We start from the raw sequence: 23,758 nt of genomic DNA, 5'->3' as shown, positions 1-23,758 counted from the left end.
AATAGATGGCAAGAGTGTAATGTGCAAAACTGAAATAAAACCGAAATGCCCTAAAAGACAGGACGGGCTAAATAAATTATGCCTATCCATATAACAGAATATAGGTAGCCTATAATATCCTACTATGGAATATGACCTAGAAAAATATTCATGATATATTATTTTTTGAAAATGTCATAATGTGGTATGTAGAATGTATGTGGTGTGCAGAATGTGTCTGTGTATACACACACATATACACATGTACATGTACAGAAAAATGGTAAGTGGGATGTACATATCATAATGTTAACAGTAGTCATCTCGGGTGGGGCATTATGGAAGAGTCTTCCTTTTCTTTTCTTTCATCTATAGTTTGTAATTTTTCTAGAATAAACCCATATGATTTTTTCAAAGGAAAAATAATTTATTAAAAATAGCAGGAGAGGCAGATATAGTAAAGGGTATTTTGCCTGTGGGTGGTGCTCCTCTTCTATACTTCTATAATCAACTTGGAAATAATCTTGTCTACTCCAGCCTGGCTGATGCAATGCTCCTACCTTTGTGCACAGGTGGCTGCTCTTGCACAAGGCCATTACAGCATGGATCCTATTGCACAATAATTGGGTACACAGTCAGCTACAAGCACTGACATAGAGCCTGGCACATGTCTGCAAACTCTACCCACATGTTAGGATATGTTTGACATGAATGAATTAATGAACTGGTCTGGGGTCAACAACTTGAATTTGTATACAGGCTCTGCCATTTATAGGCTAGGTGAGTCCCAGGCTCCTGATCTGTACTGCGGCAATAGTAATCATAACTTAAGAGACCTCCAATTGTGTTTTGAAAATGGCAAAGTGCTGGTCACAAGATGGCTGGGGGAGCCGAGGGAGAGTTTATTATTATTGCTCCATCTACTAACAAATTTACATCTCCCCATCCCTTATTTCTCCTTGGCTCCCTAAGGCATCATGGTTACCATAGCAGCCAGATGCTGATGATGCCTCCAGGGTGTGGCAAGGTGAAACCGAGCCAGTTTCCAAGTCCTCACCTCCCCATACTCTTTCCAGGCCGGGGTGAGATGGTCTGAAGCTCAACCTCTGGTCAGGTCCTCTACCCTGTCTTGGATCACTTAGACCCACAAACTCTGCCTCTGCAATCTCAGTTCAGGGCCTTGAAACACCTCTTCAGAGACTCTCTCCTCCCCAAGCTCTGTCTTCTGGCACCCTGCCTGGTTGCCGTGGAAACAGGTTCCACTGCGGACAAAGGAGGGAGCTGGGTCCTGCTTCCTCCTGGTCTTGTCGATGAGGATTTTTAGACCTTGGAGACTGCGCTGCCCTGCCCTGCACCTACCCTCACTCTCCGTGTTCTCACTAAGGTGGAAATTGCCCTCCCTCACTACTGACAAGACCATGTGTAAAAGCGTGACCACAGACGAGTGGAAGAAAGTCTTCTATGAGAAGATGGAGGAGGCAAAGCCGGCTGACAGCTGGGACCTCATCATAGACCCCAACCTCAAGCACAATGTGCTGAGCCCTGGTTGGAAGCAGTACGTGGAGTTGCATGCTTCAGGCAGGTAAGTAGCCCAGGAAGGTGGATCCCTGCAGGCCGCCTCTAAGTCCCTAGCTCTAGGGCACCTTCCAAGGAGAGGAAGATTACATAGAACTCATGTGTTTAGCTTCAATCTCACTATTAGGCTGGCATAGACTGGAAGTCAGAGAAAGAGTCCCTAACTGGGAACTAGGACACTTGAGCTGGATTTCAGTTCTTCCACTGATCACCTGTGTTACTCTTCCTCTCTGCGTCACAATTTTTCCATCTGGAAAATAAAGACATAGAATATACTTATGAGTCCTACACACTGACATTTTACATATTTTCTATTTTAACAATCTCTTAAAAAGTAATTTAAGACCAGAGAAGAAGGGCTTGAGGCCCACTGCGGGTCAAGAGGTCTGTGCTCTGGTCCTGGGACCAGTTTAAATCTATTTAATTCAACTTAATTTCATTTAAAATATTGAATACATGAGATGTGCCAGAAACTGGCTCTACTGCTGGCTCCAGGGCCCTTGAGGAATTCGATTTTCTTCTTGGACCTGACTTTCTCCATTTGCACAGTGAGAGGTCAGCCTGTGGTCCACAGAGCAGCAGGGTCAGCATCACCTGGAACTTGTTAGGAAAGCAGAATCGTGGGCCCCTTTTAGACCTGAATCAGAGTCTGATTTCAAGAAGAGTTCTAGGTGATTAGTATGTAAAAACTATCTGAGATGATTTTCTAGCACTCTTGTTCACGGGTCCAGAGTGTAGGGGCTTACCTTTGGGACATAAGATGGGGAGGCTGAGTGGTGCAGCCTGGAAGTCAGAAGCAAGGCCTTCCTGCCTGCCCCGATTCAGCCAATTCACTTCAATTCAGGAAACATTACTGGGCACCTGTTATGTGCTGGGCACCGGCTCTGCCTGTAGCTGTGTGTACATGGATGCCTCTCTCACTCTCTTTTTCTCAGCATAAAACAAAAGATTAATTAGGTGATTTCCAGGTCCCTCCAGTTACATTTTTCAATCCAGGTTTTTTAGTCTGGTCCGAAAGGAGGAAACAGTCCTCAAAAGATGTGAGTGAACAAGAAGAGAATGAAAATGTGAAGCTCCTAGACTGGCTGACAGGAGGGGTGTCAAGGGCTGGACACTTACAGGCGGGACTCAGGAGCTTCTCGAAGACCTGGGAGTCTGTGGGGGCTGAGTGGGGAGGACTTGTGGCTGCCCCAGACCTGGGTGGGGACCTGTCATCCCCAGCTGGCCCCAGTCAGGCCTGGGAGACTACAGGCCTTGGGGCTCTGGGCACAGACCGCCTCCACCTTCAGGCCTTGTGATGCATTAACTCTGGCACTGGCCTGGACGCTGATAGCTAGTAATGGCGTCATTTTCTCCTGATTTGGATCTAGCCTGTTCACAGTCACGTGTTAACAGACAGAAATGTGCAGATGGATTATGTGTTTCTTATCTGGTGTGAGCAGGAAGGACTCGCCTAGTGCACCATGGGCATTTTGCAGATGAGGAATAAGAATGACGCCCAGCGCTGGGGTGGAGGGAATTAGGCCTCTGGAAAGCACTGAGGAGGTAGAGCACTGCTGGATGCCAGGTGACATCCCGAGGAACCTGTTCGAGTCCTAGGGGCACTCGCAAGGCTGAGTGGCTTCCTGGGGAAAGCTAATGAACCCAGGGCACCGGCAACACACTTCCTCCACCTCCAGGCTCTGCGGAGCCCCCATGTCCCCTCACCCCATTCCTAGGGCTGTTTCCACCACCTCCGCGCGTCTTCTGTTCCTCCCTCTCCTGCCGTCTCCGCAGGTTCCACTGCTCCTGGTGCTGGCACACCTGGCAGTCACCCCACTTGGTCATCCTGTTCCACATGTTCCTGGACCGCGCCCAGCGGGCGGGCTCGGTGCGCATGCGCGTCTTCAAGCAGCTGTGCTACGAGTGCGGCTCGGCGCGGCTGGACGAGTCCAGCATGCTGGAGGAGAACATCGAGGGCCTGGTGGACAACCTCATCACCAGCCTGCGCGAGCAGTGCTACGGCGAGCGCGGCGGCCAGTACCGCATCCACGTGGCCAGCCGCCAGGACAACCGGCGTCACCGCGGAGAGTTCTGCGAGGCCTGCCAGGAGGGCATTGTGCACTGGAAGCCCAGCGAGAAGCTGCTGGAGGAGGAGGCGACCACCTACACCTTCTCCCGGGCGCCCAGCCCCACCAAGCCTCAGGATGAGACGGGCTCAGGCTGGAACTTCTGCTCTATCCCCTGGTGCTTGTTTTGGGCCACGGTCCTGCTGCTGATCATCTACCTGCAGTTATCCTTCCGTAGCTCCGTCTAAGATTCCCTGGGTGGGCCCAGAGCCTGTCGAGGGTGCCAGTCAGCTGATGGGAAGGTAGAAGAGAGACCTGGGTTGGGAACAGTGTCAACTTCTAGTGCTGGTGATGCCACTGACTCAGTGGGGGTCTTGGACAAATTATACAGTTTTTCCATCTATAAAACTTAGGGTTTGGGCAAGATCATTGGTTTATCATAGTGAAACCCAGGACCCCAAAGTTCTGCGTAGGTGCCTCAGGGACTTTTGGATTTGGAAAGTAGGCTAAGCTAGTGGGTGTCTCCAACTCCTGGTCTAACCACCCATCCTCCAACTCCTGCCTCCTCCTCTTGCTTCGATCATATCAGCTTTACTTTAGATGGAGTTCCATTTAAGATTTTTGTACAAAAAAAAAAAAGGGTTTAACTACTTTTAAAAAGTTTGAAAATTAGAGGACTGGGTGATCTCAAAAGGGCTTTCCACAGTAATGAGCTCGACCTTGCTCTTATTAGTCCCACACCCCTGCACCTCATGATCTCCCACTTTCTCTAGCTGCAGCCTTAAATTAGCTTCTTTGCCCACCCTGTGAGCCTCATCCATGATTCTGCCTTCACCACGCAGCAGAGGTTTCCGTTGAAGTGCACGAGGGGGGAGATCAGGCTGTTCCTTCGCTGCTGAGTACACAGGGTCTCTTGCTTTTGTTTCTCAGATTCCAGCTTCTTTCCACTCAGGCCAGATTCTGGGATCTGCCGGCCTGAAAGATGGTGGTTGGGGTGGGGTCTCGTGGAGCTAGGCTTCTTACCCACTGCGTATGAACTGGCAGAGAATTTAGGGGAGATTTAGAAGACAGAGTTTTAGAAGCAAAGCACAAGATCTCTGGGAAGCATTAGAATGGAGGGTCTTCAGAGTTCAGGGACCAAGTCTAGCGGATTCTCAGCCAAAATACAGGAGCAGGGGCCTGGCCTCCTGGGTTCTTTGCTGAAATTGTAGTTGAATGGCTTTCCCACATTGGCAAAGCTTGAGGCCTCTTGCCAAAGATCAGCTGTCCCCCTAAAGCCACAGGGATGGGGTATCTTCAGCAAGAGAGAGGATGTTAAAGATGTAAAATGCTTTGTCCATGGGAAAGTGCACAGATACGTGAGAGAACCTTACAAGGCTCTAAAATGAGATGTGATATGGCTTGAAATGGGAGGAGAGAAGACTTTCTGACAGTGGGGGTCTGGAATGGAATTGGTGGGGAGAGGCAGCAAGCTGCACTTTTCAGGGGCCTCATTTACCCCACCTCTGTTGATATCTTGACTCCCTCTCCTCCTTCCCTGCACTTTTGAGGGGCCTCATTTACCCTACCTCTGTTAAAAACTTGACTACTCTCCTCTTTACTAGAAAGTCACCATCATCTGTAGTGATGGAGGAAGGGGGCGTCACTTATATAAAGATGGGACACTTTAATAAAGACAAGATATCTTCAAAAAGGCCTAGTAGTCATTAATGTGTGTTTGAGATTCCCCCACTGTCCCTGATCTGTAATGAGCTGTTAGTCCCCTCCATCCCACCACCCTGTCTCCCCTTCTCTCCTTTCTGCCCCCTCACCCACTGCCACATGAGGCTCTATCTAGCTCCAGTTCTGGGCCAGTCTTGTCCACAGTCAGGAGGGATGGAGGGCAGTCATTCAGGGAATCAGCATAAAGTCAGTTTTACTCCTATCCTGGCTCGAATGCAAGTAAGCAGCGATGGCTTCCTTTACTTCATTCACAGAGTACTTATTTCTTCATCTAGTCCATATTCTGAACACTTGCTATCTAGCAAGTCCTGATTTACTTGCTAGATAGCAGGTGTTCAGAATATGTGTAGTAGACAAAGAAATGAATACTGTGAGTGCAGGGGGATACAGGGGGTGCTCTCTGGTTTCTCAGACATCTCTGCTTGCTACAGAAGTTTTCAGCCCCAGCTGTACTTCAGAAATTCTGGGGAGATTTTAAAGAAATATAAGTACTTAGCTTCTACCCCAGACCAATGGGATCAAAATGTGGGGGGAGTGGGACCTGAGCATCTGAATTAGAATAAAACACCCAGGTGATCGACCTGTACTGCCTGGTGTAATGCCTTCTAACTGAGGGATAGACTTCCTTTTGCATCTAGTTTTATGAAAACTGAGCCCTGAGATCTTTCTTGATGACTTGCCCTGGATTCTTTAGGACTGGGTCTCGGCTTCCCTTTCTCTAGCTGCCCTACTCAGTCCCCAACCTGTGCTCTGGGGATTTCACCCTCCCTCACACCCCCTTGCTCCTGCCGGTTTGCTGCTCCAATGGCTGTGTTCTGCTCTGAGAGTCTTTGTCACTGAGCTCTAACACCCTTGCTGGGACATTCATCAAACTTATAAGTTATTCATCAAACATATAACTTATAATTTTGATGAATGTCCCAGCAAGGGTGTTAGAGCTCAGTTAGATGAGTTATAATTACTCATCCCTGCGAGGATGTAAGTTCCAGGAAGCATAGGCTCCATGGATTTCATTCACCTCTATTGAATGCTTAACAAATGTTCAATAAAAATGTATTGAATGAATAAATGAACCAATAAGCGGAGCCATCTCCAGCCAGATCCTCACCTCTCTAGCATATTACGCTTGTGACAGTATTCGGAGTCTCCTTCTCACTTTACCACTCATTCTTTCTAGGTCTTGCACTTATATATCCCAAAGCAAATCAGTTTAAATTAAGGTACTTGAAGTGGGAACAGCATTTTGTTTTTGTTTTTGTTTTTGTTTTGTTTTAAGATGATAGCATGGGGTCAGGTGAAGGACCCTGAGCCCTGCATTGGGAGCTGTGGATTTTCGTTCAATTTTAATTGGGTTCTGCTGGGACTTTAGGGGGGTCGTTATTCTCTCTGGGTCTCTGGGTCTTAGAGGCTCTCATGATATGAAGCATTCGGAAGTCTGTCTTTGTGCCATCCTATATTAGCCCATATAAAGCATTTTCACACACTTTCCAATGACAAGTTCTCCAGCCTGTATTTGAGCACCCCCAGTGACAGGAGATCATTACCACCTAAGGCAGCTCATGCCATCTTTGGATAGTTCTGCCTTTTAAAGAAGACTTTTTCCTTTCAAGCCTCCCTCGAAAGGGTTTGAATTTTTTTTTACTTTCTAGTTCTAGTTCTGGTTCTTACAAGCAGGATCCTACAGGGGAGGATGTTTCACATTCCCCATACAGATCTTTTCTCAGCACTGCAGCCAGGGCAGTCCTTTTAACCTAAGTCAGATCCTGCCATTCTTGTGCTCCCTTTTTTGTTCTGTAAAAGCCAAGTCCTGCAAGGTTAAACGTGATGTGGCTTCAGCCACGTTACTGACATCTTCTAGTACCCTTTGCCCTCATTTCTGTAGCTACCCTGGTTTCTTTGCTGTTCCCCAAATACATAGGCATGTACCTGCCTAGGACCTTATTCTACCTGTTCCCTCTGCCTAGAATGGTCTTTCCCAAGAAATTCACTTGCCTCACTGTCTGACCTCCCTCAAGTGTTGGCTCAAGTCTCATCTCAGATGCTCTTCTCAGGCCTTCTACTTCATGCTGTCACCTGTTCCCCCACCCCATCCTCTCGCTCCTGATTTGCCTTGCACTTACCTTAGCCTGTGTTTCTAGAAAGCAGAAGTCAAGGCAGAGGTTTATATGATAGTACTTGACTGAGGAGTGTGACCTCAGAAAGCTGGAGTAAGATAGGGGGAGCACAGCAAAGCAGGAGGGAAATCCAATGGAAGGAGGCCTTGTCAAGTTGGCCATCTCTACTGGTGAAGGGTGTTTCAGTCCCACAGAACCATCTGAGAAGCCGGATGAAATGCATCTCCAGATCACTTGGGGGTAAAGGGGTGTCTATCCCCTGGTTCCTGTCTTTCAATGGCTGAAGGTTGCCCCATAGGATGTTAACTTCCCTCCACTTTGGGTTGTGGTACACTAACTGAATGAAAACATGAATGAATAAGTGCTGAAAGGGTATCAGAAAACAAGGTTAGTGTCCTTGCTCTGACTTTCTCAAGGTCAAAGTTCCAGTTTCTGATTTTTGCAGTCCTGTGCTGGTTGTGTTTCTTTCTGAGGGCCCAACGTCTACTCCATATCCTTTAAAAATAGCACTCTGACTTCCTTTTCTAGGAATTACCTATTCCCCGTGCAATATAACATGGTAGGATATCAAGGAACTCTGTACCTCCCCTCAACTCCCAAGCAAGAAGCACATGGCCTAAGAGAAGTTGGTTGGAATTTCAATGATGAGCAAAGTGATAAAAACACTAAAAACAGATGGAGCCTATCAATTCCAGTGGTGGTCCCTGGCATGATCGTAAATTGTTTCTGCTATTCGTATCCCCAGCATGGCCAAATTTTGTCCTTTGCTGCGACTTGTTCTCCATTCTTCTTTTTGATTCTGTGAACTTTCTCCATAGCTTTTCAATACTTGCCCTTTTATGCTTAAATCAGCTGCCATTTCTGTGTGTTTCAACCAAAGGACTCTGACTGATACACCAGGTCTTCTCCATTGGGTCAGCTCTGACGATGAAAGCTCAGACCAGAGCTCCATCTGCCCTCTCCCTGGACCTCCAACTTTTCTGTTCTCTGCGCTGAAGCACCTGCCTCAACCCCACACATTCCCTCCAAATCCTGCCTTTTCTTTTCTTTTCTTTCTTTCTTTCTTTCTTTTTTTTTTTTTTTTGAGATGGAGTTTCACTCTTTCACCCAGGCTGGGGTGAAGTGGCGTGATCTTGGCTCACTGCAACCTCCGACTCCCGGGTTCAAGTGATTCTCCTGCCTCAGCCTCCCGAGTAGTTGGGATTATAGGTGCCCACCACCACTCCCAGCTAATTTTTGTATTTTTAGTAGAGACAGGGTTTTGCCATGTTGGCCAGGCTGGTCTCAAATTCCTGATTTTGGGTGATTCACCTGCCTCAGCCGCTCAAAGTGCTAGGATTACAGGCATGAGCCACTGCGCCCAGCCAAATCCTGCCTTTTCTCCTTCCATTTACAATGAAATGTTTCAAGGACTGTTCATAGGCTGCCTCCATGTTTACACTTCCAGTTAATCCTGCAGGCTAGTGTTCATCCCACAGTGTTGCAGAAACTGTCCTCATCCAGCTCACCAGCAGGCATCTTATGGCTACATAAAATCAACACATTTAAACCTTATTTTTCTTGACCTCTCACAGGACTTCAACACTACTGACCATCTCCAAACACTTGCTTTACTTGGTTTCAGGGACACGCACCCTCCTGATTTACCTTCAGCTTTTCTGTCTCCTTCCTCTCTTCTTCACAGGTTTCTCTGCCTCTACCTGCCTCCTGAATGTTGGTATTCTTTAAGCTCCAATTCCAAGTCTTAGTCTCTTTGATCCTCTCATATTTGTCCATGTCCTCTGGCTGATTGAATCTATTCTGAGTGTTCTTTAATATCTGTATGCTAATGACTCATATATACATCTCAAGGCATGAATTTTCTTCTGGACTTCTTACATTTATGTTCTCCATGACATTTCTGTTTGACTGTTTCACAGGCGTTTCAAAGTCAACATGTCCTGATTCTAAAATATGTTTTCCCTCCGGTTTTCCATAAAATTTTTTATTTTAACCAATTTTAATTGCACAATTCAGTGACATGAAGTACATTCACATTGCTGTGTAGCCATCACTGCTGTTTATCTCCAGAACCTTTTCATCACCCCAAACTGAAACTGTCAAATCTATTTCACAGCCCCATGACAACCACCATTCAACTTTCTGTCTATGAATTTGACCATTTTACTTGGTTTACTTTAATATATAGAGAGTCATTGCTTTTCTTCCCCTCATATTTATTTCAAGCATTCACTTGATTGAAAGCAATCATGTTTCCAGTGGCATAGTAGCCACAATATTTGTCCTTCTGCATCTGGCTTATTTCATTTAGCATAATATTTTCAAGGTATGTAATATTAAAGCATGTATCACAATTTCCTTCCTTTTTAAGGTTGAATTGTATTTCCTTGAATGTATATAACACATTTTACTTATTTATTTTGTCTTAGTCCAGTTTCTGTTGCTTACAACAGAATACTTGAAACTGTGTAATTTATAAAGCAAAGAAATATATTTTTTACAATTATGCAGGCTCAGGAGCCTAAGGATGAGGGGCTGCATCTAGCGAGGGCCTTCTTGCTGGTGGGGACTCTGTGATCACAAGGTGGCATCACATGGTAAGGGGACTTAGCATGCTAATGTGCTCACTCAGGTCTTTCTTCTTTTTCTTATAAAGCCACCAGTTCTCCTCCCATGATAACTCATTAATTCATTAACCTATTAATCCAAGAATGAATTGCTCCATTTGTGAGGCAAAGCCTTCATGACCTGGTCACCTTTTATAAGCCTTACCTTTCAATACTGCCACATTGGGGATTAAGTTTCAATATGAGGTTTTGAGGGGACACTCAAACCATAGCATTCTGTCCTAGCCCCCCAAAACTCATGTCCTTCCCACCTACAAAGACATACATTCCATCTGCATAGTTCTTAACTTGGTCTAGCAGCAACTTAAAGGTTCAAAGTCCTAAGTCTTACATATGAGCCTGTGAAATCAAAACAAAATATCTACTTCTAATATACAATGGTGGGACAAGCATAGAGTACACATTCCTATTCCAAAAGGGAGAAAGAGAAAAGAAAGAAGCAGTAACAGGCTCTAAGCAACTCAGAAACCCAAGAAAGCAGACATTGGGTCTTAGGATTCCAGAATGGTCTCCTTTGACTCAATTTCTGGCATCCTCTACACACTGGTGTGGGGGTTGGGCCCCACAAGCCTTGGGCAGCTCTGCTTCTGAAGCTTGGCTGGGGTCCATCCACCCAGCTCTTCTAGGCTGGCGTTACATACTGAAAGCTCTGGGGTCTTGGCGGAATTCCATTCCCAGAGCTCCACGAGGCATCAACCTACTGAAGACCTTCTGCAGCAGCTCTGGCCTTATATTTCTGCTTGGCATTGCTCTAGTAGAGGTTCTCTGTGGTGGCTCTACTGTCACAACAAGTCTCTGTGCTGTCAGGTTATCAATGACATTTTCTGAAACTTAGATGAAGGCTTAATAAGCCTCCATAGCTCTTGCTTCTTGCAAGTCAGCGGAATTAGCACCATGTGGATGCTTCCAAGGTTTATGACTCACCTTCCAGATCTGCAGCATGAGCTACACCTTGGCCTGCTTCAGTTCTGGCTGGGGTGGCCTCAGAGAACTGTGCCAGGGCACAGAGTCTGGAGGTGGTCTTGGATAGTAAGCCCATAGAAAGTGCCTGGGCTCGCTCCCTGAAACCATTCTGTCCTCCTAGGCCCCTGGATCTGTGATAAGAGGGGCAGCCTTGAAGATCTCTAAAATGCCTTTGAGGTCTTTCTTCCATTGTCTTGAGGAATAGCACCTGGCTTCGTTCTAGCCATGCTAATCTCTTTAGCAAATGGCCTCTGGGCTACATCCTTGCTTTTTTACTCTCTACACAGCCGGGCTGAGAAATTTTCAAATCTTTCCACCCTGCTTCCCTTTTAATTATAAATTCTTTCAATTATTTTTTTGTTCCTCAGCCTCAGTGTAAACTGCCAAAAGTAACCATGCAGCTGCTTGTTTTGCTTAGAAATTTATTCTGCCAGATACCTTAGCTCATCACTCCCAAATTTGGCCTTCCACAGAGTTCTTGAGTGTGGACACAGTTCAGCCAAGTTCTTTGCAAATTTATAACAAAGATGGCTTTTATTCCAGTTTCTAATACCTTGTTCCTCAGTTCTATTTGAAACCTCATCAGAATGGCCTTTACTGTTCATATTTCCATCAGCACTCTGGTCAGGACCACTTAACCAATCTCTAAAGAGTTTCAAACTTTCCCTAGTCTTTTTGTCTTCTAAGCCTTCATCAGAATCTAGGCATTTCTTAGACTGCTCCTCCAAATTCTTTCAGCCTCTGCCCATTACATGATTCTAAAGCCAATTCCACATTTTCAGGTATTCATTACCAGCAGCACCCCACTCCTTGGTACCAATTTTCTGTCTTAGTCTGTTTTCTGTTGTTTCTAATAGGATACCTAAAACTCCATTCATCCATTGAAAAACATTTGAATTGTTTCTACCTTTTGCCTATTATGAATAATGCTTTCACAAACATTAGTGGACAAGGATTCATCTGTTTGAATTCTTGCTTTCAATTCTTTAGGTAATTTTGTTGTTGTTCAAAAATGGGGCATTTGGAGTACAGCCACCTCTTCCAGTCTTTGCAGACTGGCTTTGTGCCAGAGAAGCTCTTCACCAATTAGCTGGGAATGTCCTGTACCTAGGGATCAGCTAGAGGTGAAAGCTTGAAGTCTTTTCAGTTCTTTTTTGAGCATGCATCTTGCCTGGGCCTATGGCTTTTTCAGTTTCCCAGTATACAGGTCTGCTTTTGAATGTCTTCATTTCCCAGAGTCTCCCTCCAGCTTCTCCTCTGGGTCTTAGATGATCTATTGTGTAGCTCCACGTATAATGTCTCGCCACGGGTGTCTGTGGGTCTGCAGTTTCCCTGAAGCTTTCTAAAGCAGACTCCCATGCCTGCGACCCTAGGTTAAAGAGAGAGATCAGCCCTCCAGGCAGCCCCACAAAGATGTTAAAACATTGCAAATAAGGTCTGATCTGCTCCTTCTGTTCTGAGGGAGGATATTGGGCATGGGCTGCTGCCTCTCCCCTGTGCCACACCAGGGAAAGGGTGGGTCAAGGGTGAGTAGAAACACCACGAATTTCCTGATGTTTCGAATGTGGCTTTTTCTTGACTGAGTATTCACTTCTTTGCTGTGGACCTTTTGCCATTTTCCAACACTCCTATAAAGTTAATTTCGTCGAGTTTCTGGTTGTTGTAATGTTTCTAGAGGGGAACATGGGTTTGGATCTGCCTTGTCTGCCATCTCACTGCAACACACTCAACTGTTCTCCCTGTTCTTGCCTTCCTACAACCCGGCCTCCACACAGGGCCATAATGACACCTCACACATGCTGTTCCATCTGTTCCTCTTGTCCCTTTGCCAGGCTAATTCCAACTCATTCCGTTTCCAGCCTACACTCTTTCCTCTTCATTTTATCCATTCGAGAATAGAATAGATGCTCCTGCTAAGAACTCGTATATTTCTCTCTCCTTTCTATTTCATACGCTTTCCTTCCAACTGTAAGACTTTATGATTCTCAAAGTCTACTTAGGGAAGCAAGTATTTACAGAGTCATGGGATGTTAGAGTTGGAAGAACCATTAGAGACTCAATCGCTTCATTTCAAAAATGACAAAATGTGATGAGAGGGTGGGAGTAACTAACCCCAGGGCCCACTGTCAGGTGATGGTAGAGCGAAGCATCCAAGTCTCACCTAGTTTTAGTGCAGAACTGTTTCCCAAGACTCTTCCTGATCTGCTAGGAAGATGTTTCAATCTAAGGAGGCCTCACCTTCCTCTCTTACTGCCTCTTATACTTGCTACATATAGGGAATTCTAGGTTTGCTCATGGGCTTTGCTCCTGTCTTGGCGAAGATTTCTCTATGATGGTTCTTTCTTTGCATACATTGCCACATGCCACATAATGAACTTGTTAGATGTATCTTATGTGTTATAAATAAACTCCTCAGGGAAATTCCTGGATCCTGGGCCTCTCCCACTGGAGCTTTTGTTTGCTTGTCTTGATGTTCAAGCCAGGAATAGAACTACAGGCACTGAATTATAGTTCCAGAGGCTGAAATTCCTGGTGTAGGGTTGGGAAAAATTGTTGCCTTTATTGCTTTCCTCATGCCCATCTGGACAGAGACCAGCTCAATGCTAGGATTCTTCCTGGGGATCAGGATCCCTGAGAACTGAGAGGACTGCCAAGTAAGGAATATGTCCAACATAGTAAGTCCATAGACTATCAGAGCTATACGACAAATTAGAGATGCTTTGAGCTAGGGCCCTTATTTTGCAGATGGGAAACTGAAGCCCAGAGAAATAGGAAACTTGTCCAGCATTGTATATCATGGGATAAGAGAAGATCATGAAATTTGGGGTCAGAAAACACTTGAGTGCTGGTTCTGCTACTTACCAGCTCTATAACCTTAAGTAAGCTTCATTTTCCTCCTCATCAAAATGCAAATAATACTATCTGCCTTGGAGGACTATTGCCAGGAATAAAGAATACCCTGTCTGGGATAAAGCCCGCTATAGGGCACATGCTCACTGAATGTTCATGCTCTTCTTTCATCCTCTTTCCCTTTTAATTTGCAGCTTCCTCTTTGAGTCCTGAAAGGCTCTTTCTTCTCTGTGATTTCAGTTAAGCTTGGTTGGTAAATACTTAAAAAAAAAAAAAAAAAGGCAAGGGTTAACTTTGCAGCTTGGAACTGGTTTATTTTAATATATGTAGAGTTATTTATTTTCTTCCCTCATATTTATTTCAAAGCAATGATTTCATTTTTCCAGAAGCACATGACCACTCTTCATTCTTCAAAGATAGCTATTTAAAAAAAATGTCTTTAAACAGAAAACACCAGTGATTTTCTGGGCTCCATTCCCATTGGCTGGAATACCCCAGTGGAATTTAGTTTTTTTTTCAAGTCCCATTCTGGTTCTCTGTGGGACTCCCAGCTAAGGAATTTCCTGTGGAGTCGTTTTTGGCATTGCCTGGGTACTGCCACATGCACCAGGGAAATGAAATCCGCCTATTGTATGACTCTGCCGTTACAGAGGCCTGTGGAGGTGGTTGTGTTAGTGGTTGTGGTACAGAAGAGCTCATTGGCCTGGGAGTCAACAACCTTGGTTTTCAGACCTGGTTTAACCATTATCTAGGCTGCTGGCCTTGGGTGACGTGGTCTTTCCTCTCCCCTAGATATGAGTTTCCTTATTTGTAAATCAAACAGATAAAGTGCCCTGAAGGGTCTCTGCCACCTTTGGCCTTAATCACAAACTGCTACTTAGCCTTATTTTGGGGGAGGAGAGGAATTTGGAATGATTTCCTAACCCTGACCCTTTCAACAGGTCATCTGGTTGTTACCGCAGGATTTCAGACTGCCTAGATTGGTTTGGTGTTCGACCCTCTTGTCTGAAACCTTCATAACATCTTTCTTTCCTTTCCTATCTGGAAACAAACATATCTCTTACTCTCTGACTTTTCTCTAAAAGAATTCAAGTTTTTAAAGGCAGTTACCTTGAGAGGTGTTGTCTTATACAAGGGTGGTAGTGATGGAATTTCAGTCTTTTTCTTATCCTTTCACTTCTTTTAAAACAAGCCCCAAAATCCTACATCACCATCTTAATAGGATCATAGTGATATTTACAGAATGTAATAAAATATTCTGTATTTTCAAGATTCATTCATTTAATGAATGTTTATTGAGTGCATATTATGTGTCAGATATTTTTCTAGACACTTGGGGATATGGCAGAGAGAAGAGCTACTAAATTGCTGTTATTGTGGATAGAAGAGCTAGACAATACACAATATAAGTTGAGATGTGTGGTATATTAGATAGGGTTACATACTAAGAAGAAGAACAAAGTAGGCAAGGGAGATAGGAAGGGTAGGGAATGAAGTTACAATCTAAACTGGGTAGTGAGGGAAGGCCTTACTAAGAAGATGACACTGGGGAAAAAAAATAAAAGATGAAGGAAATGAATAAGAGGAATGGCATGTGCCAAGGCCCTGAGGCAGGAGCATCCTGAAATGTTCATACACGAGGAGGCTAATGTGTGCAGTTAGGACCAGAGTGGTAAGGGAGATCAGGTCATTGTCAGAACTTCGTTTTTTAATCTGAATTAGACAGGAAGCCACTGGAGAAGTTGAGTGGCAGGGTGATGTTACCCAATGTACTGTCGCCAAGTTGATAATAGACCATAGAGATACAAGAATGAAAGAGGAAATATTAGCTAGGAGGCTCCAGCAGTCCTCCTTGAAAGAGGTGGTAGTGGCCTGTTCCAGGGTAGTAGCGGCTGTGGTTGAATCTGGATAAACTTTAAAGGTGGAGCTGAGAGGATCTGCTGGTGACTCAGATGTGCAGGATGAGAGAGGAATCAAAGATGCCCCAGGATTTTTGGCCTGTGCAACTGGAAGAATGGAGTGTCTACTTTCTGAGATGAGGAAGGCTGTGGGGGACAAATTTTGGGGCAATATGAGGAGCTCAGTTTTGGACATGGGCATTCTGTTAGACATTAAACATGAGAAATGCCAAGGCGGCAGTTGAAATATCACACCTGTAGTTGAGAGGAGGTGCCCAAGCTAGAGATGAAATTGGACAGCCATCAGCATTTAGGTGGTTTTAAATGTCATAAGCCTAGATGAGATTATTTAGGGAGTGAGGGTAGAGAGAAAAGAAAAGAGGCCAAAGAGCTGAGCCCAGGGAATCCCCATGTAGAGAGGTTGGAAAAATAAGGAGAAACCAACAGAGAGACTGTGGGGACTGAGACACACAGAGCAGGATTCCCTGGGGCTTTCAGAGCCTTGGGAGCAGAGTGAGGACTGGAATCCAGGCCTTCACAGCCAGGTTCAGAGCTCTGTCTACTGGCCCAAGGCTCCTTCTCTCTCATGGCACCAACTACTTCTCGTATTGGAATCCTGCTGATGTCCCTTGCATGGGACACATTGTTTCATTGAATCTGAGCAGGAGGTGGATTTTTGTCTCTATTTTTTTTTTTAAGTGCACTTGAAGTACTTCATATTTTTAAAATGCACTCAACTGAAAAGACTTGGTGGGAGGCCCAGACTGCTATCATGGATTTGGGCGTCAGACACGCAAACTCAGACCAAAGGGAGATGTTGTTAGAGTTGTTAAAAGAAGGATTCTCTTGTCTTGGATCCCTTTGGCAGGCCTGGGCCACATGTGAGCATTTAACTGGCATAGATTAAATAAGCCAGATGGTTCCAGGCGATGGGCAAGATGGGATAACATCACAGGACAAATAGCCCATGGGGAGAAGAGAGTCCTCACTTTCAAAGTAGGTCAGCATCTTCTGAGGCCACAGGCCTGGTCTGCATCTACACTGTGACCTTCGGATCCCCAGGCTTGCTCTGGTTGGTGGGGTATCATAACCTCTTACTTTGCAGAGGTCTTCACTGGGACTGAAAGATGCTGGTGGGGAAGACATGTTTTTGCCCATGCTGATCTGTTTGTCATTCAGGCACTCATCCTGGATGTCATCCAGGCCCGACACACCTTCCCATTGTCATCACACTGCTTTATCCTAATACCCCATTCCTCACAGAAGACTCCCTTGGAGGCTTTGTGATCTGCCTAGGTGTTGAAATAGTCCTGGTTCTTTTTCTTATTATCAGAAGCTCATTGCTAGGAATTAAGCTTGTGTTTCTGCATGCAAATGACATTTTTCTTTTCTTCTTGAAAAAGAAAAAAAAAAATGGCAACACAGGAAATTGTTGCAAAGGCACGTTTGTCTCCTTCCCTCAAGTTCAGAGAACCCATGGCTTCCTTTTATGGACAAGTGCTGGTACCAGTGGGTCACAGAAAGACCAGGGACCTGGAAAACCATTTCTGCTTTTGGGTTTTGGTTTCTGCCCTCTTTTCTCTCTACTTCTCCACTAATTCACTGTGAAGTGCTAACAGAGGTTGGGAGTCTATTAAAAGTGACTTCTCTAGGCCCAGCCCCAGCTTATCAGAGCCCCAGAAGGAGATTCCTCTCCTCCCTGTAAGCTGGCCTGCCTCGTTCAGGACCATTAAGTCTCTTGCCTAATGTACTGTAGCCATCTTGAGTCTCCCTCAGTTCACTGCATTTAATGCCTCATTCGAAAGGGAAAGCTGATCACATCTGTCTTTGGTTTAAAATCCTTAGATGGCTCCCTATTCCCAAAAGCAAGCTGTGTATTCCAGGCTTTTTATAATCCTGCACACAGAGATCTTCCCAAATGGTGTGACGTTCTTTCTCCCAAACTGTCTGTCTCTCTAGGGACCATATCACTCAGTTTACCCCAAAGCCCGGAGTCCTTTCATATCTCTGCTTTCTCATATGCTACTCCCCGGTGCCTGGGATGCTCCTCCTCTTCTTTGGTTTACTACCGCAAGGTAAAACAGTACTGTTCTTTCCAGAAAACACTAGTGCAGAAAGGTCTTAGCAATGGTGTTGCTACTGAGAGTCACCAAATAGTTTTGGATCATGGGCTACAATACCAGGGAATCTACCTCATCTCTGTATCTTGCCAGCTGAGTGACCTAAGTCAGAGGTTGCACACTGGTGGGATAGCCTAGAATAATGACTCTCAAATTGGATGTCCATTAGAATCACCTGTGGATCTTTAAAAATTCCGGTGCTCAGGCCTTACTCTAGGTTGATTATATTTGGATATCTGTGGTTGAGATGCAGACATTGGCATTTCTTTAAACTCCCCAGGAAATGCCTGTGTGTAGCCTCAATTGAGAACCACTGGTGTGCGAGTTAAGGGATTGGGCTCCGGAGTCCATCAGAACTGGTTTCAAATCCTGGTTCCTCTACGCCCTAGTTGAGAGATCTTGGGTCACTTTTTTTTTTCTTTTTTTTTTTGAGATGTAGTCTTGCTCTGTTGCCTAGGCAGGAGTGCAGTGGCGTGATCTCGGCTCACTGCAAGGTCCGCCTCCCAGGTTAAAGTGATTCTCTTGCCTCAGCCTCCCAAGTAGCTGGGATTACAGGTGCCCATCACCATGCCTGGTTAATTTTTGTATTTTTAGTACGCATGAGGTTTCACAGGTTGATCAGGCTGGTCTTGAACTCCTGACCTCAAGTGATCAGCCAGCCTTGGCAGCCTCCCAAAATGCTGGGATTACAGGTGTGAGCCACCGTGCCTGGCCTACTCTTCTTATAAGGACACCAGTCCTACAGGATTAATTAAGGGCCCACTCTACTCTAGTATGACATTTTCTTAACTAATTATGTCTGCAATTACCCTAGTTCCAAATAAGTTCACATTCGAAGTTAGTGAGGGCTGGGACTTTAACATATCTTTCCCATTTTGGCTCCTCTTGGCTGTGACAGTTTCTTAGAATGTCCTTGTTTTTGATGACCTTAACAGTTTTGATGAGTGTTGGTCAGGTACTTAGTAGACTGTCCCTCAGTTGGGATTTACCTGATGTGTTTCTCATGATTAGCCTGGGGTTATGGGATTTGGAGAGGAAGAACACAGAGGTACAAAGTCATTTTCATCATGGCACACAAAGTCACATAGCATCCATGTGACTTAACACTTTTGTATTAACCTTGATTACCTGGCTGAGGTAGTGTTTATCAGGCTTCTGCATAGCAGAATTACAGGGTCCCACCCCACCCCGCCTTTTATACTATATTCTTTGGAAAGAAGTCACTATGTGCTGCCAACACTTAAGGGATGGGGACTCATGCTGCATCTCTGGAGCGATGCACGATTTTGCATTTTTTCAATGGGAGATTTGTCCATTCTCCCAGTTGATTTATTTGTTCAATAATTTATTCATGTAAGTGTGTACTCGTGAATATTTATTTTATACTTTAGGTTATTATCCAATGCTGTGTTGTTTTGTTGCTCAACATTCCAGCTTTGGCCAGTGGAGCTCTTTCACTTGCCTCCTGTGTCCCTTTGACATATCCCCAGCACTGTGTAGCACTTTGAGCATTTCCTCACTTTCTGGGACTACAAGATGCTCCGGGCTCAACTTGTGTGTTTCCTGCCCCAATCCTGGAATCAGCCCTTTCTTTAAAGAGCCCGTGTTACTTTTATCGGACGATGATAAACCAAGACCTGCACACTAAGAGTGCTCACTGCTGCTGGGGTATTTGTGCTCCTAAGTTGGCCCACATTTTACACTTCACCACACTTCAGGTTACTCACCTGTAAAAGGAGGATAAGCATGGTCCTTTCATGATATTTTCTTGTGGAAAATCAAATTAGAGAAAGTGTATAACAAGCAGATAGTAAATGCTCAAAAATGTTAGTGATTATTATTTCCCATATAACTTTTTATATTTGAGTAAACTTATAATTTTCTAAGTTCTTTCCTATCTGCTAATTCATCAGATTCAACAACCTCAGAAGAGAGGTTATTCTACAAATGTATAGATGAGAAAATTAAATAAATAAGGGAATCAACCTATGCTGCACCAGAATTCAAGTCTTTTGATTTTGAGACTTATTCTAGACCAAGATTGGTTTCCACCTCTGTCATATGAGTGGTCTATATTCCCCTCCCTAACTCTTGCCCAATTCTAGCTTGAAGGGCTTCTTTGTGGTGGTGTTTCTTTGATTCTTGCTCTCCATTGAATAAGATTAACTCAGGCAGAAAGCAAGCATAAACTCTAATCCAGAACAGGCCACCCATAGACATGGTGCCATATTTTCTAAACCAAACATTGAACATATGATTCAAATTTATTAAATGCCACCGATAATAGTAAATTTAATAAAGGGGTGGCATTTAATAATTGTAATGTGGATGCAGAAACACTGGCATTCTGGGATATTTGGATAATTTACAGGAATAATAGGACAAGTATTTAAACAGAACTGACCCAAAAATGTAAGACATGGCTTTGTATTTATAATAATCTTCCTATCATAGTCTCTCTCCCTTCATGGTACAGTGACCCTACACGAATAGAGCAAAATGTTGGTAAATGAAAACAACTCACTAGAATCATCAGTGCATAAAAAACATACAAACAAACAGGGAGCTTGGACTCAATACAGATGTTTATTGGAACTAATGTTTGTTTTTTCATAAGAACAACAGCTTCTGTTGTTAACAAAATCTGTGTGTGATTATTATTGCTAACAGCAGCACTCATGGTATGAAATTATAGCTTCAGTTATAGAGAGGTGGGTTTTGGTTGCACTAAGAGGAGATCTTTTTAAGTGGTAGCTCATTTAAAAATTTTCTTACTTATTTTTAAAAAAATTAATATTCACAACCAATGATTCAAAAGGCAGCAATTTTTAAATTGGAATGAGCTGCAATTGGGGATAGTGAGTTTCTCATCAGTAGAAATGCTCAAGAATGAGGTCGTGAAGTTAGACAAGGTTGTCCTCACAGATACTCCAACCCTCTGCTTCTATGGCTCTGTGAGAGATTTGGGTTTCTTGGGCCTTAGCAGCAGTGCAGGAGCTGGCACAGCTAATAAGCGCTTGTAGATCACGGGGAAGCCTGGGTTCCAGGGCCTATTTAGACATTTTCTCAGGATAAGGATGAAATTGCAATTGGAGGAATAAAAAAATAAGCTGGGTCCAGCCAGAAGTCAGTATTTGTGCACAAATCTTGAGGCCATTTCAAGTCCTGTTTAGAATTCCAACTTCAAGGAGAAAAGCTCTTTTTGGTGTTGGTTCTGATCCCAGAAAATGAGTCTATTGGACATGCGTTTTTGTGGGAGGAGCTGGTATAATACAGGAAATCCTGAGTGGACATTTACTATTGTTCTCCCTCCATCTGGAAGGCCTCCTCCGTCTTACCTGTGGACAAAGCTCCGGTCCAGTCACCTCTTCTGAGAAGCCTTGTTGATTGATATTTCCTCCCCCAAAACCTTCATACCAGAATAGTCTTTCTTTTACCTCCATGACTTTCCAAAACAGCACTTGGCAGGGTTTATTCTGTTACACAGCAGTCACTTACTTATGTTTCATGTCTCCCAATAGGAGCTCCTAGAAGGTATGAATGATACTCTCCTCATCTAGGTAGTTCCCACAGCAGTCAGCACAGTCTGGGCTGTTGGGGTGTGCCCAGGCCGTGCTTGAAATGGGAAGGTATGGTGTCTTGGAATGCCTTGGGGTGATTCCAAAACAGCATTACAGTTCTTTGGCATTGAAAATGGAGTTTCTGCTAGCCTGACAAGTGTCTGATGGAGTTGGGTCCTATTGCCACCTTCCCTTTACAGAATAAACAGCAGGGCACAGAGGTAGAGTGACTTGTTTATAGAACCAGAGGCAGGCTGTGAATTGCTGTCCCTGAGTATTCAGCCTGGGGCTTTACACACACACACACACACATATATATATATATATTCTCATTCTCCATCATCTTCCTCTTTTTTTTCAAGAGAAGTGGAATTACTTCAACAGCTGCATACAGGTCAAGAGTTAAAATTCCCCAGGGAAGATCAATTTCTATAAAACAGAAGACAGGAACTTGGAGATTCTGATCCCTTGGAGGGCTTATATCTTGGAGCTCTGGAGGGCATAAGGTCTCTAGAAGTTTCCTGAGAGAGGATGGGAGAGGCATTCTGCTTGGAAAACACTTATGGCCTTGCAAGATTAGGGAGTTCAGGGTAAGTCTCAGGGGTGAGGAGTTGGGGAACAGCTGCTTGGGGTCAGCTGTGGACATAGGAAGGAAGAGTCTAGGGGCCTGGGGTACAAACTCCTAGGGCCCACCTCGTGCAGCCATTTCCCAAGAAGGGAAGGAGGCCAGGGCCCAGAGCAGATGCTCTGCTTAGGAATAAGGAAGGATCCCTTGGCTCGCACTTTGCCTGGCCTATGTCTTTGGGAACCCACCCGTAGTGGAAAGGGGTGGATACTGCGGGAGCAGCAGCAGCATTTTGTCTGCATCAAAGTTCCTTTGAACCAATTGTAATTTTTGCCTTTTGGTTACATTGGCTTTACCTCATCTTATCAGGGGGAAAATGGATTCATTGTATCTTAGATCATCAGAGCTTGGAGGACCCTTTGAGATGAGGGAAAAGGACTTGCATAGGGTCATACAGGGGGCTAAGGGCAGAGCTAGTTCTAGAACCTGGTGTCTGCCTTTCCAAACCACAATCCCCATGCTCCCTCCTGTCCCTGCTTCTCTCAGGCCCTTCCGCAATCTGGCGTCTAGCGCATGTTCCTAGCTACATTGTTAGGGGACATACCACAGGACTCAGAACCTTGTCTGTTTTAGTTTTTAGGGGTGAGGGCGAAGATTGCTGTTAGGAAAGTTGCACGGTGGCATAGAGCATTTAAGGGTAGATGGAGATGGTCAAGGTTGAGGGGAGAGGTGTGTCACTGATCAACCCTAAGACCCAGGCAGGGGTTTGTAAGAGAGCTTCATTTGCCTGGTAGACACACCGACCTTCTGCTAAGGCACATTTATTGAAAACATAGGGTATGCTATGCACTGTGCTAAGTGCTATGCATCTGTTAATTAATTTTTTCCTCATCAGACTTTTATGAGGTAGGTAAGGTATAGCATTTCCATCTTATGAAGAAATTGAGGTTTGAAGAGATGAAGTCACCTGCCCAGCACTGCAAACTAATAAGTGATACAGCCTGGATTTGGCCTCGTGTTCTGAGCACTCCCCTGCTCTGTCTCTTTAAAGAGAGTGAAAAGGGGGCGAAGATGCCCGCTCTATTGCTCAGTAATGGATAGGCTGAAGGAAGAGGGAAGGAAGGGAGGAAAGAAGAAATGGCCGCTTGCATCGGAGGATTGTCCTTTGCCGCTGACTGACCACAACAGGTGGTGCTGGGGCTGAGGGGCCAAATTCAGTTCCTCAGTCTGGTGACCCTCTGGATCCAGTCCTTGTTGTGGTGGATGTAGGAGTACACTCCGTAGCGGTCCTTCTTCCCGCAGTCGTCACCCCAGGACACAGTGCCCACCAGGTACCACTGGCCTCTTTCTCTATTCAGGGTCACCATGGGGCCTCCAGAGTCACCCGCACAGGCGTCCTTTCCCCCTAGATGAAAAAGAGACGCAGACGAAGATAAAACGCCCCTTCCTTCCCAGCCCAAGTCTCCTTCTCCCACGTCTGGATTGTAGTTCAGAGAATTGGACACTAGAGGGCACAGCAGACCGTTGGACCCAAACCTGGGCTCCGGGCGGTTCTAGGTTAGGCCACATCAAAGCTCAAATGATTCTAGAAAGCCCTGGTTCAGATTTTCTTCCCTCCCTCCCTCCCTCCCTCCCTCCTTCTCTCCTTCCCTCCTTCCCTCCTTCCCTCCTTCCCTCCTTCCCTCCCTCCTTCCTTCCTTCCTTCCTTCCTTCCTTCCTTCCTTCCTTCCTTCCTTC

General features: G+C 45.0%; 2 protein-coding genes across 11 annotated transcripts in view; one reads left to right on the top strand and one right to left on the bottom strand.

The window, feature by feature from the left end:
- LOC105470888 (receptor transporter protein 1) overlaps positions 1-23,758 on the top strand; it is a 142,642-nt gene that overhangs the window by 56,701 nt on the left and 62,183 nt on the right. For 6 of the 9 annotated variants that reach the window (XM_011723172.3, XM_071090675.1, XM_011723168.3 and 3 more), the window contains 2 exons: positions 1,364-1,561; positions 3,331-5,295. The exons of 1 other annotated variant lie outside the window; for it this stretch is intronic. In XM_011723172.3, the coding sequence (XP_011721474.1) occupies positions 1,398-1,561; positions 3,331-3,850 (684 nt within the window). In that variant the 5' untranslated portion in view covers positions 1,364-1,397 and the 3' untranslated portion in view covers positions 3,851-5,295. Of the gene's footprint in view, positions 1-452; positions 760-985; positions 1,562-3,330; positions 5,296-23,758 lie in introns of those variants that run through there. 2 more of the 9 variants (XM_011723170.3, XM_011723165.3) reach the window with 2 other exon arrangements.
- Positions 22,634-23,758, bottom strand: part of LOC105470889 (MBL associated serine protease 1) — a 72,826-nt gene continuing 71,701 nt past the window's right edge. For both annotated transcript variants that reach the window (XM_011723173.3, XM_071090673.1), the window contains one exon: positions 22,634-23,426. In XM_011723173.3, the coding sequence (XP_011721475.1) occupies positions 23,236-23,426 (191 nt within the window). In that variant the 3' untranslated portion in view covers positions 22,634-23,235. The remainder of the gene's footprint in view (positions 23,427-23,758) is intronic.

Source organism: Macaca nemestrina, chromosome 2 (genome assembly GCF_043159975.1).
Source record: "Macaca nemestrina isolate mMacNem1 chromosome 2, mMacNem.hap1, whole genome shotgun sequence".
Taxonomy (NCBI): Eukaryota; Metazoa; Chordata; class Mammalia; order Primates; family Cercopithecidae; genus Macaca; species Macaca nemestrina.
The sequence above is the reverse complement of the archived record's forward strand: the minus strand, read 5'-3'. Positions and strand labels throughout refer to the sequence as shown.